This window comes from Struthio camelus, chromosome 17 (genome assembly GCF_040807025.1).
Source record: "Struthio camelus isolate bStrCam1 chromosome 17, bStrCam1.hap1, whole genome shotgun sequence".
Classification (NCBI taxonomy): Eukaryota; Metazoa; Chordata; class Aves; order Struthioniformes; family Struthionidae; genus Struthio; species Struthio camelus.
The window spans coordinates 4,716,757-4,731,809 of NC_090958.1; the positions used below are offsets into that span (position 1 = coordinate 4,716,757).

The 15,053-nt window shown below is 59.2% G+C and overlaps 1 protein-coding gene across 1 annotated transcript; it reads left to right on the forward strand.

Moving 5' to 3' along the window:
- Positions 1-966: 966 nt before the first annotated feature.
- On the forward strand, positions 967-11,805 carry PES1 (pescadillo ribosomal biogenesis factor 1). Its single transcript, XM_068911738.1, has 15 exons — positions 967-1,054; positions 1,258-1,337; positions 2,734-2,887; positions 3,335-3,444; positions 4,729-4,900; positions 5,180-5,269; positions 6,706-6,822; positions 7,067-7,144; positions 7,598-7,687; positions 7,939-8,069; positions 8,224-8,349; positions 8,574-8,758; positions 8,904-9,049; positions 9,998-10,165; positions 10,952-11,805. The coding sequence occupies exons 1-15, from the start codon at positions 1,031-1,033 to the stop codon at positions 11,036-11,038; spliced, it is 1,758 nt and encodes a 585-aa protein (XP_068767839.1). The 5' UTR covers positions 967-1,030; the 3' UTR covers positions 11,039-11,805.
- Positions 11,806-15,053: the final 3,248 nt, after the last annotated feature.

Genomic DNA, 15,053 nt, shown 5'->3' on the forward strand with positions numbered 1-15,053 from the left:
CCCTGTGGGAAATACTCACACAACAGGCCAGAAATGAGCCCAGGTACCTGCAAAGCCACCTCATCGCTGCTGGGGACAGCAGTTGGCTGCTTCCATGAAGAACAGGGAGATTAAAATGTGGAAAACACCAAGGAGAAAGAAACAGATTTCAAATTACACAGAGAGACCAGTCTCTAAAGCACGCTCTGGGATGAGCTTTAAATAGCTGAACTCTGGCAAACTTTACCCCTAAGATGAACTCAAGCAGGAGCTCACTACGCTGATAGAGCCTGGGGAGGTGCAGCTTTTCTGCAAGGCAAGCACAAGGAGAACAACAACCAGCCCAACAAGGCACACCTAATGCCAAACGGCGTGTTTCAGCGTTAGCACACGAAGGCGGACGAGGCCCTACGCTCGCTCGAGGCCCTAAGCGCCGGCTGCCGCAGTTCTTCCAGTCCCCCTAAGGGAGCTGACGGCTCGCAGCACCGCCAAGCCCCCCACAGCCCGGTCCGGAGCGGGCGAGGCCCCTGGGCCCCAGCCCCGAGCCGGCACCGGAGGGGCGCCGCGGCGCCCTGCCAGCCCGCAGGACAACCCGGCTGCCGCGGCCCCTGTCAGGCGGGGTAACCGGGGACCCGCCACCGCCCCGCTCCCTGTCCCGGGCCGAGCCCCCACAACACCCTGCGCCGCTCGTGCCCCCCTACGTCCCAGCGTGCCCTGCCGCGCTGCCCCGATATATCCCAGCGGGCCCAGCGCCGCAGGCCCCCTCCCGCCCGGCCTGCGTCCATCCGGGCTGCCCGCCGCGCGCCTGCTCGCGCCCCCCGCCGCCGCCCCCCCCGCCGCCGCCCCCGCCGCCGCCTCCCGCGCCGCTCGCCGCGGCTCTACGCGGCTTTGCCCGGCCCCAGCAGGAGCGGGAGCGGACGCAGGCGCAGGCGCAGGGGCGGCTCCGAGCAGGCACGGCGGGGCAGGCGCGGGTCCTCGGCACGGCGTGGCGCGGGGCGGGGCGGGGCGCCGAGCCACGCGGGGCAGCGGCCGCGGAGCCGCCGGCGGCGCCATGGGGGGGCTGGAGAAGAAGAAGGTACCGGCCGCGGGGGCCCTTCGCCGCGCCGCTGCCCGCCGGCCCCGCTCCCCTCCTCCCCCCGCCCCTCGGCCGGGCCGCCGGGCGGTCGCCGGCCCCGGGGGCTGCGGGGCCCCGCGGTCCGTCGGCGGCCGCTCCCCGGCCGCGGTGGGGCCGGGCCGTGCCCGGGCCGCTGCTGACCTTCGCCCTTTCTCTCCCCCCAGTACCAGCGCGGCTCTGCCACCAACTACATCACCCGCAACAAGGCGCGGAAGAAGCTGCAGCTGAGCCTGCCGGACTTCAGGTACGCGGGGGGCTCAGCGGGCCAGCTCCGGGGCTGCCTCGCCCCTGCCCCCGCGGCCCCTTCCTGGCAGCTGCGGCCGGCCCGCGGCTTCCTCTCCCACCCGCTGCTCTGCCCGAGCGAGGGAGCTTCCTGCCGCTCAACCCGCCCGTCGCCTCAGAGCTGCCCCGGGACTAGGACGCCGGCCAGCGGTCCGTGAAAGCGGAGTCAGCTCGAATGAGGCCCTTGAGGCTCTGTGCGTAAAGCTGAGCGTCACGTTCTCCGCTGGAGCTGCCTCACGGGTTCTCTGGACTCAGGTGTTTCCTTAGGCAGCCTTGAGCCCTGCTGTGTTTCAGAAAAGATAAAAGTTTGTAATCTAAACCTGGGGTCACCCTTGAGAGCCCTTTCTGAAGTTCTTCTTGAGAATGGTGGTTCAAAAGAACTGGATGAATCCATGCTTTTAACTTGTGCACACCCGGGATCCCAGGTGTGATTTGGAAACTTTAATAAAAGCATATTTATCACTCAGAAGTAATTTGGAGATGTCCCGTTAGTCCTTCTCAGGACACACCATAGAAAGGGTTCAGGAAGGTAATGTTTATATTTAGGCTGTCGCAAAGCGCAGTGGGGCACCAAGGAGTTGACAGTCCCACACGTTCATGGGTGTTGGGAACTGGATAAGGAAACAGACTGAATTCTTCAGGTGCGTTGCTACTGTCTGTGGAGACAGGCTGCAGCTTGTGTACCTCGGCTGTGTTCTTCAGTAGCTGCCTAGAACAGACAGACAGAGATGTTTGTCTCCCTGGGAACATGCTTTGAGGAGCACAGCAAGATTAGAGGAAACCATTGCTTTACCCAAGAGACTAAGGCACGTGATTGCCTTGGTGGGGTGACAAATCGTGCCCCGGCTGAGTGTCGGTCGGTGGCTGTGCTCAGCAATATGGAAGGATCTTGGCTGCTTCCAGAAGCAGCAGCAGAGATTTCTTGGGATACCACCATCCACACGCACGCACACACTCTGTTGCAAGGTGCCAGTAGGGGAGCCATGCAGCATGTGCTCAGGATTCACAGGGTGATGTGACCAAAACTAAGGCAGTGGTGTCATACTGAGACCGTGGGGATGCAGGGAGGAAATGGAGCATAGTTATTTGTCCTGTATGTCCTGATGTTTCAGACTGCAGAGTTCAACTTGTTTCTTTTCCCATGAGGTGGGAAAAGTGTCAGTGCAGGTCACCTTAGTGCTATAAAAAGGGTCTGGAGCATTTTATTTCTTGGACAGCCCAACTTTGCATCCGCATCACTTTAAACTCTTCTAGCAGGTGACATGGAATAAGAGAAATTTAAAGTTCTTCTGCCTCTCATTTCTCACTTTGAGTGGATGTTGAAATACAGCGTGTCTCATCTCCATCTCTATTAACAGGCGCCTCTGTATCCTGAAGGGGATTTACCCCCATGAGCCCAAGCACAAGAAGAAGGTGAACAAAGGCTCCACTGCAGCCAGGACCTTCTATCTCCTCAAAGATATCAAATTCCTCCTTCATGAGCCCATCGTCAACAAGTTCCGGGAGTATAAGGTATTTACAGTGCTCAAGAGCTTTGGGGGTTGAGTTCATGGGGCCCTCTCGTGGCTGAGTCTGGGATAGGGTGATGAGATCGTCTCACTTCGAGGCTGTTGTCTCTTGTTTCCAGCTCTGATGAGTGTTTGTGGCCCTGGCTTGGCTTATTTCTGCAAGGTACAGTGGAGCTGAGCTGACTAACCATGTGCAGCAGTGGAGTGGGGAAGTTTGGGGGCTTAGCTGTGATAGGTAGCTAGTTAATTTGCTTCCAGCTCTTCCCAAAGAAGCTGCATGGCAGCACCTTACATCTGAAAGCTGCCCTTGCACCCATCAACAGCCCATGCAAGCCATCAGAGAGGCCCTTATGTCCAAGGGCTACGTTTCTGTACCACGTGAGGTGGGCTTCGCTTCCCTCCATCCTCTCCCTGGAAGGGAGCCCTGAGTTTCCCCCTCTCTGCCCTGCAGGTGTTTGTCCGGAAACTCCGGAAAGCATATGGCAAAAGTGAGTGGAGCACTGTGGAGCGGCTGAAGGATAACAAGCCCAGTTACAAACTTGACCACATTGTGAAAGAGAGGTGAGCCACCACCCGCTGGTCGCACTGCTGCCTGGACGTCAGTGTGGAGGAGATGCAGGAGAAAATCCTCTTTCGTGAGAATCTGTTATCAACAGTAAACTGAACTGGAGCCTGTGGAGCCCTTGCTCTGTCCGTCCCCCTTTAAGACTCCAGCTCCCATGGCAGCTCTGGGAATTGTTTGACTGGTAAACTGGTGTTTCTGAGTTAGTGGAGAGGGATACAGTGAGCTATATGCTGGCTGTAACAAAGCATTAGTGAGCAGAGAGTTCCTGGCCGTTGTAAAAGGCTCCACGATCTCTAAGAAGGCGCTGAGAGCTCTCCTCCTGTTTTCTCAGGTCACCCTTGGAGTAAGGGCTGGCGGAAAGTGCATTGTGGCAATGAGAGAAGAGAGGGCCCACAGAAGAGGGAACCTGCTCTGGCAGGCCTGTTAGTTGTCTCAGTGGTGCCTAGGGCCTGGTTGTGTTGGGGTGGAGAAGGAGGAGATAAACAGCACTGAGAGACGGACACTGCCCTGAAAATAGTTGTGCTCTGAGGGTTAGATGGTCCAGGCACGCTGCGCCTGGCTGGCAGACCCGCTGCTCGAGCAGTGAGGCCGTTCTTCGGCTGACTGCAACATTTAACTGCACAGCTTCTCTCTGGGTCTTTTGTCTGGCCAAAGAGCACAATGGGCCAGCTCACAGCACCACGGGCCGTGTGAATGCTTGTCCTCAAGCCCTGAAAGGTGGCAGTGGACCCAGGTTGGGTTTACTCTAACACAGCTGCTGCTAGCATCTTCTAGTTGCTATGTATGTCTTAAAAACCTGCTTTCACTCAGCCTGTTCCTAGCTGCAGAGAGATGCTAGGCTGCCTGCTGGGGGTGTAGGAATCGCGGGCTCCCAGGAGGAGCTGTGTTCCTGCCCATCCAGCCCCGTCCCCCGGCACCTGGTTAAGGCTGTCTTCCCCAGGAGAGGAAGTGTACATGCAACTGCACAAACTGATGTTGCCATCTCCTTGCCAGGGAGGCTCCTGGCTGCTTTGGCTTGAGTGTGGAGGGTTCTTAACAACCCTAGGTACTCCTTGAAGGTGGGTGTGAGCTCTCTGGTACTCAAGAGGGACACGCCAACCCTGAGGATCCCCCTGACTCGGAGGGGCATGTGGGAGGCAGATGCTACTGAGTGGCTCTTGAGGTCCCTTTCCTTCCTCGTAAGAGGTGTCCACCGGCCCCTGCAGCTTTTGGCAGGTGCTGGTTTCTGGTGGCTCTGTGGCAGAGTTTGATTTTCCCCTCCTCCTCTTGCCCTGGCACAGGTATCCAACCTTCACTGACGCGCTGCGGGACCTGGATGATGCCCTCTCCATGTGCTTCCTCTTCTCCACCTTCCCGCGGACGGGCAAGTGCCACGTCCAGACCATCCAGTTGTGCCGGCGCCTGGCTGTGGAGTTCCTCAACTATGTCATCGCCTCCCGCTCCCTGCGCAAGGTGGGAGCTCTGGGGTGGGCCATGGCCAAGACCTCCCTGGACTGGGGGGCTGTGGAGATGGGGCAATGGACTTTTACCGCAGGAGGGCGCAGGGCCAGTTACACTGGCAGCTTCAGAAAGGGGGAGGGGTTTGGACGGCTGCCTCGGATGTCCCTCAAACAAACCTGCTGGTTATGGAAGGGTTAATGAGAATAGGCCTTGCTGGGAGCACAGCCAAGTGCTGCTGCAGGGCCTCCCAGGGCCCCCCTCCATCTGAGGCCTCGCTCTGCTCCCTGCCAGGTCTTCCTCTCCATCAAGGGCATCTACTACCAGGCTGAGGTGCTGGGACAGCCGGTCACCTGGATCACCCCCTATGCCTTCGCCCATGACGTGAGTAACTGGGTACCACGTGGTCCTTGCCTTGCTGTCACCTTTCTTGTGGCTGAGGGAGAGTTTGAGGGAGTGTCTTGCTGCTCTTGCAGTGGAGGAACAAATTAGGCTGTGCCCAGCCTGTGGTAGACACAGTGAGGGCCAGCTTGGGTACTGTGCAAGGCCACAACTGTCTTCCACCCCAGGATGGCTGTGTCCTTGTCCCCTGTGCCTGGCTGGACCAGTCTCCCCAGTTCCTTGTTTCCTCTTGCTGTCAATTATTAAAATTTGCCTAGCTCAACAATTAAAGATTAACCTGCCAGAATGAGATTGGTGGTGCTGAGGGAAGAAGCAAGCCTGACTCCACACCCTCCTTGCTAGGGTGGTTCAGTTATGTCCTGGCAGAAAGATCCTCTGTCCGGTCTGGGCAATGAGCTCTGCTTAGCAGGCTGCAGGGCTTGTGCAGCTCTCCAACAAGGGCCAGAGCAGCTCTGGGAGGTGTGGGACAGACCATGCCAGGACAGGCTGCATGACTGTATTGTGTCTTGCCAAGATCAGTGGCATGCGGGAGTTCGCTATCACAGCAGCTGTCTTGCCTTAACTGTGGGCTTGTCTGGGGGTTGGCATGGTAAGGATGGAGCTTTCTGGCTTCGTGCGCTGGGGGTCACCTCCCCATCTTGCCCTGGCAGCATTGCCTGGGTGAACCCATGTTTTTCCCAGCCAGTGTTACTTGTTGCTCCCTTGAGTTCTGGCTGCTGAGGGACTCACTGGGTCCCTGCTGGGTTTCAGTTTCATTAGTCCTTGCCTTGCTCTTGTTCTGCTTTGCCACTGTCCTGCAAATCTGACCTGGGGGACCAGCCTTTTGACCAAGTCGCACGTAGGCCATGTGGAAAGCTCTAGCCTGTTCCCTGGGTGCCGCAGGGCTGTCTGGGGATACCTCAGTCCCTGCCAGGGAGTGAGTTGCAGGCCCACCTCCTCTTGGGGTCCCCGTCCACAGTGGCATGTGCTGCTCCACCTATCTCGGTAGCTGGGGAAGTTGTGGGCTTGCAGGACCCGCACTGGTGTGGGTTGAGGGAGCAATTCAGGGGGACGGGAGCACTGGCAGCTCGGCCCCATGGGGCCGCACGGAGATGTCTCCCCTCTGCCCAGGGTCTGGCGCTGGGCACAGATCCACAGACCTCACTGTGGAGAGGGCAGTAACCTCCCTTGCACGTGGGGAAACAAAGATGCAGAGAACAACGTGCTGCCTCTCTCAACCCCGGATCAGGGAGGAAGCGAGCAGCAGAGATACTAGAGACTCATGGCCCAGTTTGTGGCTCGGCAACCTCCCAGCACCCATGCCCCAGTTCGGGGCAACCCCCATGCCACAAGCCGGTGCTAGGAGAATGGGCCCTTGCCCCTGCAGAGGGGATCTAGTCTTTTGGCCTTGTGTCCTTACCCCTTCTGTGTGCCCACAGCACCCCACAGACGTGGATTACCGCGTGATGGCCACCTTCACTGAGTTTTACACCACTCTGCTGGGCTTTGTCAATTTTCGCCTCTACCACTCCCTCAACCTGCTCTACCCCCCCAAGGTGAGTCCACAGCCTGCCCCAGGGATGTGCCACCCTGGGAAAGTGACACCCCGGCCCGAGGCCAGCAGGAGCACCTGCTCTGAGCTGGTGGGGAGTGGTGCCCATCGGGGCCTGGTGTGGTTGGTGGGAAGCAAGCACTCATTGGAGCATCGCGCTGGCCCTGGGCACAGAGCGGCAGAGGGGAGGCTGTTTGGGGACTCTGGGTTTGGGAGCTCTGTCCCCACCTATGTGTGTGTGTCTCTAGATTGAAGGCCAGGCTGAGGTTGAGCTGAAACCCGCGGAGGGCGAGGCGTACGCCATGGATTCGGAGAGCTACCTGGAGGTGAGGGGATGCCGCCGTCATCCAGGGCTTGAGATAGGCACCTGCACAGCAGAACCATTGGCCTTTGCGTTCTGACCACAGACCTTTTCCTGGCCTGGGACATCGATCCTGTGGGAACTGCAGAGCAGAGCCTGGTCCCTGCAGGGTGGAGGGAGCTGGCCCCCAGCTCCTTGCCCTCGCATGCTGGCCAAGGGCAGATTTGTGTTCATCCTTCAGGGCCATTGACCTCCATGCTATGTGACAGATGACCCTCAGGATCCCCAGTGTTGAGGACTGCAGGATGAGCCAGGGCATGGAGGAGGCTGAACTTCTGCGGGGATAGGGCGGGGGGCGGGTATCCTTTGACTCTTTGCTCTGAGGAATTGCCTCTCCCTTCCTCTGTGAGGCTGCCTTTTCTCCCATCCCCAAAACACCAACTGAGGATGACACCTCCTTGGTCTCTTCCCTCTGCAGAAGCTGTCAGCTCTGAGCGCCAGCTTGGCCCGTGTGGTGGCACCAACCCCAGAGGACGACATGGAGATGGACGAGTTCCCTGTGGAGGGGGTAAGAGCCTGGTGGGGTGGCCCAGCCCTAGGCCTTGTCACCCTGTCTGCAGCATGTCCTGTGGTTGGACGGGGGGACTCGTACTTGAGGAAGGGCTGGCATTGCCTGGTGCAGTGCTGGGAGGGACCTGTGTGGTCGGGAGGATGGGGAACAGCATCCAAGAGCGTTCCTGGCAGAGAGGGGTTTGGCAGCGGCTGTGCATGGGGAAGAGAAGGTCCCAGTGGAAGAGGCTCTGAGTTTGTTCTGAGCAGGAGACTGCTGAGCAGATGGATGCAAAGAAGAAGGAGCAGGAGGCACTGGAGAAGCAGAAAAAGCTATTTGAAGGGCTGCGCTTTTTCCTCAACAGAGAGGTGCCTCGGGAGCCGCTGGCCTTCATCATCCGGTATGTACGGGGTGGGTTGTTCCTTGGCAGCCCTGCTACCCCTTGCTGGCCTTTTCCATCCTTTGTGTTGGGGCCAGTCTGCCTGACATCCTACAAGTGAAGTGACTTTGAGGGCTGCTTCAGTCTGACTAGCCCCTCGGTGTTTTATTGGCAGGTGCTTTGGAGGCCAGGTGTCTTGGGACAAGTCCCTGTGCATCGGTGCCACCTATGATGTGAATGATCCATCCATCACCCACCAGATTGTTGACCGACCTCGGGTGGAGCAGCAGGTTGTTGGCAGGTGAGTGAGGGCTGATGTGGGTAGTCTGTCCCCCAAAAGGGTGCCTGAGCTAGTGAGCATACCTGGCTGTCTGGAGCTGTTCCACGCGTTCCATCTGCTTCAGATCATGTTACGGGGGCATCCTGTTCTGCTGAAGTCTTGTAAGACCCATGGGCTCCAGAGCATGGGGTAGGACGTGATGGTCTGACCCCTGGCCCTGTGTTCTCCTTCCCTGTGCCCCACAGGTATTACCTGCAGCCTCAGTGGGTTTTTGATTCTGTCAATGCCAAACTGTGCCTCCCTGTAGCCGACTATTTCCCTGGTGTGCTACTGCCCCCGCACCTCTCGCCCTTCGTCACAGAGCAGGAAGGAGACTACATCCCTCCCGAGAAGCTGAAACTGCTGGCCATGCAGAGGGGTGAGAATCCAGGTAATGTGTGTGAGGCATCAACCCCTAAGGTCTGAAGGGGAGAACTCTTAGGCAATAGCTGCTGAGGCAGAGCTGAACGTGCTTCTGTGCCAGACACTGTTCTACATATTGCTGTCCCCGGCTGATAATACCGATCTCTCCATAGGTGAAGAGAGCGAGGAGGAGGAGGAAGAGGAGGATGACAATGATGACAATGATGAAGAGGAGGAGGAGGAGGAGGAAGACGATGACTCTGAAAAGGAAGAAGAAGCAAAATTGAAGAAGATGGAAGAGCAGAAGACTCAGAGCAAGGTAGTGTGCCTGGCAGTGAGATAGGAGCCTCAAGAGGAGACCGCTTTTGTGATTGCTGCCCCTGCTGGGCTCTGCTCACTGCCCAGCTTCCTCTCTGAGTCCCCATTCTGGGCCATGGGACTCCTGCACCCCGGTGCTGCTTGCCTGGACAAAGCTGAGAGGGGCTGAGACTTGACCATGGAGCCTCTCAGCTATCAGAAGGGCTCCAGCAGAGCAGGGGCTGGGGGCTGGGCTGTCCGTGCTGCGCTCCTAACCTCAAACCAGGCTGTCGAAGCATTAGCTTGAGGCTGTGCCTACAGGGCAGGCCTGCGCTTGTCCTGTCACTGTCCAGAGGATGCTGCCCCCGTCCCATCTGGGAGCTGCAGTCCTTACATGGGGGAGACACCTCCAGCCTTTTCAGCTTCTGAGAGCTTCCACCCTCACCGTAGGAAAGAAGTGGCCCTTCTCTTCCGAGGAAGGGATACGTCTGGGCTCAGGAGACTGTCCCCTGAGCTGCAGAACTCTGCGCTCTCTGCTCTTTAAACATGAGCAAAGTGAAATGCAAACCCTCCCCCCACCTCCAGTAGACTGAATGGCCTCTAAGGCAGCCCACACTCCTAGGGATGGTGTGGCCCTTGGTCCTGTTGTGGCTGCTTGCGCTTCCCTGTCCCATGCTGATGTGCTAGGCATGGGACCATCATGGCTACGCTGTTCCTGCAGCAGCTATCGGGCTTCTGTGTCCTGAACCCATGTTCATGAGCAGCAGCTCCTGGTCGTGCTCAGGGCCTGTGTGGTGCAGCTGGCCTCCTGCTGCCTTATCTGGAGGGTGCTGTACCCCTTCTATGGGGAAGAGTGGAGTGGGGCTGATTCCTTGGTGCTGGCCCCAAGTGAACTGCCACACGTATGTCTGTCCCTGGGGAAGGGTGGGCTCCCGGCATCCGGGGTCCTGAGCTCTCTGGCTTCCCACAGGCACTTCCTGTTAAGGTGACAGCTGGCAAGGTACGACTGGAGGACAAGCAGCGCCTGGAGCAGGAGCAGCAAAGCGAGGAGAAGCGTCTGGCCATCATGATGATGAAGAAGAGGGAGAAATACCTCTACAAGAAGATAATGTTTGGCAAGAAACGCAAAGTCCGAGAGGTATAAGTGCTGCCTTCCCACAGCACTGCGCCTGATGCTTCAGGCACAGTTCTGGGCCCCAGGACCCTTGCCTGCATCCCACTCCCCTGCCTGTGCTAGCTTGTCCCAAGTCAGGTTGCAGTTGTTTGAAGTGGTGGGCCTGGGCCCGGTCTGTCTGGAACGCTAAACCCTGATCTATCCCTACCTTGTGGGGGAGGGAACAGCCTCTGCTTCTGAGAGATTGTGCTTTTCTCTGCTCCAGTTGTGGGAGGGAATGTCACCCATGGCTACACACCCAGCTTCCTGCCCTCCTGTGAGTCTCTGGACAGAGCTGAAGCCACTTAGAGTGAGCCTGTTTAGTCACAGGCTGGCCCCATACTCACCAGGCCTGTAAACATTGCAGACACCAGGGGATTTCCAGCTCCGCTCATTGCTTTTTTCCCCTCTGTGTACCTGGCCTGCCTTGCTGTTGATGCTGAACGAAGATGTGGAAGGCTGAGGCTCTTCAGGCCTCTTCCCAAGTATGACCCTGGCCATGGACTGTCCTTGACCCTGGCAGAACAGAGCTCTTCCTGCTCTTCCTAGAGCTCCCAACCTAGTCAGGGGATACTACAGGCTGCTTTCTGTGCTCAGGCAGCTAAGTGTCCCAGGGCTGCCCTGGGCTCCTGCAGCACGTGCTGCAGGGGATGGGTCATTCTGCCCCTCATACAGGTCGGACGGGTGGGTGGTGGGTCTGAGTAGGGCAGCCCTCAGTGTCTGCAGACTAATCTGACTGTGTGTCTTGTGGCGGGGGGGGTTTCTCCTCAGGCAAACAAACTCGCTGAGAAGAGAAAAGCCCACGATATGGCCATCAAAGAGGAGAAAAAGAAAAACAAGAAGGCACGACGGGCATGATGGCACTTCCAGGGCTCCCCTTGAGGGGGCCAGCCCTGACCTTGGCTCGCAGATCCTGGCTGGCTGGACTGGCCTTGGGCCTGCTTGTAGCCAGGCCGTACCTTGCAGAGACCATCTTGTTCTTGGGTGGAAGTCCCTCAGCTTTGCTCTTGAGGCAAAAATGCTAAATTAAAACATGTTCCCTGTCTGGAAATATACCTCCTGCTGTGCCTTTCCCCAGGGCTCCTGGGTTCCCTCAGATCTCCTCTGCACAGGCCTTTGGATTGCGTTTGTCAGTGCTGCTGCTCATCCTGGCTTGCGTGGTGGGATCAGTGTGACAGGCCCAGCTTGAGGACTGTCGTCTTAATGCTGCTGCCATTTCTGCTTCTTAACCTGCAAGTGCAGTGAGCAGAGTCAGAGGAAGGGGAGGAGGCCAAGGGGAGCACTGGCTTCTTGCAGGTTGCTCCTGGGTGGTTCGTTTTGAATTTTCACAGATGTGGGCAAAGGAGAAAGCCAGGCCCTTGCAGCAGAGCAGGAGGTCACCTGCGACTGCCTGGTTTTGTTGGACATTGCGTTGTTTCTTGGAGGGGAGGGAGGCTCGGTGCAAACAGCAGGGCTCTTGCACCAGCCTTAGGGGAGTGGAGCTGCAGCAGAGGGGAGCCTTTCCTCTCCCCAGAACAGGAGCTGCCCTCCAGCATCTCTGAGGCCTTGCGCTGCCCTCCAGCGTCGCAGACTGTAAACAGTTTCTACTTGTATTGGACTTTTTTAATTAAAAAAGGTGACACTTCCCAGGTGGTCTCTGGTGTCATCTGTTCTCTCCTAGCTGTGGCAGGGCAGCGTGACTGCTGTGCTCGGTGATCTGCCCCCTGTTGTGCTATGGCTGTCATTGCTTGTTGCCCTCTGCCGCACGTTGCTGCTAGGGGCAATTTTGGTAGGGTCCCGTCACGCTCTGCTTAGTTGGGATGCTGAGAGCCGGACCCTCTCTGAGTCGGCATAGGAACTGTGCTGCTGGGTTGTGTCCAAAGAGTTTGTCAAAAAGGGAAGAAGCGAGGGTTTTGCAGCTCAAGAGTCCCTCTCCCCTTACAGCAGGCAGCTGGTGATAACCCTCCTCTTCCCCCAGCAGCTGGACTGCATGAGGCCCCTGCTCCAGGGCCCGTTGCCTGCATGGGCACCCTGGTTTCATGCACACTCATTGCAGAGGCTGTTGTGTCCAGCAGACTTTGAGGCTGGTCCAAGGTGCAGGATCTTGGCCAGGCAGGCAATTGAGTTAGTCCCTTGGGGCAGGCGTTTCTCCCTGTTCTCCTCCTGTCGCCTCTGGGAGCCTCCTACGCTTCCTGCCTTACAGCCCTACCTCAGCCAGCCCTTTGCTGGCAGATGACCTGCAGTGCAAATACTGGCAGAGACAGTAGAGAAGGCATTTCAGGGGAGAGGTTATTACAGGTATGCTGGTTATCAGCGCTGAATTGTCTTGCTCGAGTCGAGTGCTGAATAGAGTTGAGGATTTTTTTCCCTGCGTAATCCCTATGAAATGTTTGGACTCCAAAGGCTTTTTTACAGATGGGGAAAGCAAGGCACAGGGAGGGGAGCGCTTCCACCAAGTGCAAACCCCAGTGCCCTGGCGTGAAGTGCCTGGGAGCTGCAGCACTGCCTCCAGGTCTCGTGCCTGTGCAAGACAAGGGTGTTGAATGGCTCCCAAAGCAGTTAGCAGAGGTAATTAAGGATGAGCAGCTTCACCCCGTCATACCTCTGGGAGCTGCAGCCTTCTCTTGTCTGTTCTGCCAGCGCTCGCCTCTGAGATACAGGCAGAGCTGGGCTTACTGAACCGCCTGAAGCTATCCCAGTCCCAGTTTCACGTAATGTGCCCCTTTCCCCTTGCCGTGTACCTGCGGGGCGAGGCAGCATTGCACAGGCAAGCAGAACTGCCCCGGGCAGTGACAGTCCTTGTTTAAAGCGGATTCAACCAAACGTCCCACCGCACTGCCTTTACACGGAGATACTGGTGCCAGGACCAAGCTGCCTGAGCCTGAACAAAGACTGGGTTTTACTGCTAAGGGGGTCGAGTTATTCTTGCAAGGTCTAGCGTTGTCCGCAAACGCTTCCCGGGGTTAAACATGTAATCACGGCGAGGACAGTGCGAGGCTGCCAAGCTGGCCGGCAGCTCGCAGGAGCACCCTCCTGCGCCGCTGTGTTTGCGTGCCAGCGCTCAGCTTAAATTGTTTTCAGAAGACGGGAGCAGCTTTGCCCTGCGCTGACCCTAGGTGCTAGGAAAGGGAAACGAGGCTTGAGTAGCATAAAGGGTCCGAAATATGGACTCTCGGAGAATCAGTCAAAGCTAGGATGGAGAAATAGGAGTCAGTGCTCTGTTTGGGGAGTTTGGGGTGTGGTGTGGACCCTCTCCAGACCTGCGGGTGTTCAGGACTTGGGCTGGGCCCCTGCAGACCCCGTCATTTTTGGAGATGTCCCCAGGGCTGGTGTGGCGCGAGAGCTAGGGGCTGTTTGCCAGCCCCCGAAGCTGAGGCACGTGGTTGAGGGATGCCCATATCTTTGCGGGCAGAGATCTCGCCTCGGGTCCAAACGGGAAGAGGCTGCTTGGAACGAGCTTGCGCAGTTTGGGCTCGACATCTGCTTGGTGCAGGCTCCAGCGGAGAGAGAGGTAAGTGATCTTCCCACTGCGTAAGCCCTGTTTCTCCCCGTCTCCGGCCAGCGTGAGGTGACAGCAAGGCTCAGGAGGAAGCATCCCCCTTTGGCCCGTCTTGCCGCGTACCTTCGTGCAGCAGGGCGAGCCTTGGGCCGGTGTTAGCGACCGCAGGACCCCCCGGAGCAACCCACTCGGCGCGGGCTGAAATCAGAGCTGGGCTTTGCTCGTGGGCCGCCATGGAGGTCTGGGGACGGCTTTTTAGAGGGAGTCCGCCCCAGGCCCGGGCGGCAGGGCTGGGAGCGGGTCTGACGCTCTCCCCAAGCACGCGGCGCGAGGAAGCAGGGCGCTTTTCCGGCTCTTGGCACGGGCCGAGCTGGCCCCGGCAGCGGTTCGAGCTGCGCCCGCGCGGCGGGCTCTTACTCGAGCTGTACGTGTGCGTCAGGCAGCGGTTTGAGCTGTACCTGCGTGTTGGGCTGTACTCACGCATCAGGTAGTGGTTAGAGCTGTAGCCGTGCGGTTAGTCGGTGGTTCGAGCTATTCCCATGCGTCAGGCGGCGGTTCAGGCCGTACCCGGGCGTCAGGCGGTAGTTCAGGCCGGACCTGTGCGTCAGGCAGCAGTTCAGGCGGTACCTGTGCGTCAGGCGGCGTGGTTCAGGCCGCACCGGTGCGTCAGGCGGCGGTTCGGGCCGTACCCGCCCGGCCGACCCCCACGGAGCAGCCCCGAGGCCCGGGGTAACCCGCCCTTCCCCGCCAGCTGCGCCCCTTCCGGCGGCCGGGCCGCCCGAGCCCCCCGCGGCCCCCCGGGCCCTGCTGCCCGCCCGGCGCCGCAGGCCGGGCCCGCTCCCCTCCGCGGGGCCCTCGGAGCCGCCCGCGTCCCAGCCGCCCTCGGCTCGGGGAGGAGCGGAGAAAGCCGGGTTTGCGCGCGAGGTGTCCCCCCCGCCCCGCGCCCGCCGCCCCCGCCGCCGGTTTCGAAGCCGGGCAGCTCGGGGCCCGCCGGCCGCAGCGGAGGCGCCCGCAGCCCGGCCGGGTCGCGGCCTTGGGAGGCGAGCGAGGGGCCGAGGCGGAGCGGGAGCAGCAGATAACTACCGGCCTCCTTTCCCCCCCCCCCCTTTTTTTTTTTTATTTTATCTCTCTCAACTTTGCCTCTAGGAGCTCCTCCGCCGCGCCGGGGAGAGTTTGCCTCCGGACTGTTAACTTGTGTTTAGGGTGTAAACTCCAGGCGGCAATAAACGTCCCCTGACCCAGTGCGGCCCTGGGTGCTGGTAGTCCCGGCCCAAGCGCGAGGCGGAAGCTGGCGGCGGCTGGGGCCGGGGCCGGGGCCGGGGCCGGGGCTCTGCGCCCCCCCGGCGGCTTCCTGCGGCGCTGGCGCCGGGTTCGACCCTTGCCGCGCGCGGAGGG

Coding starts and splice junctions, on each gene's coding strand:
- PES1 (XM_068911738.1), top strand. CDS start 1,031: ATGGGGGGGCTGGAGAAGAAGAAG. Junction 5,270..6,705: donor CCTATGCCTTCGCCCATGAC/GTGAGTAACTGG, acceptor GTGTGCCCACAG/CACCCCACAGACGTGGATTA. Junction 7,145..7,597: donor ATTCGGAGAGCTACCTGGAG/GTGAGGGGATGC, acceptor TTCCCTCTGCAG/AAGCTGTCAGCTCTGAGCGC.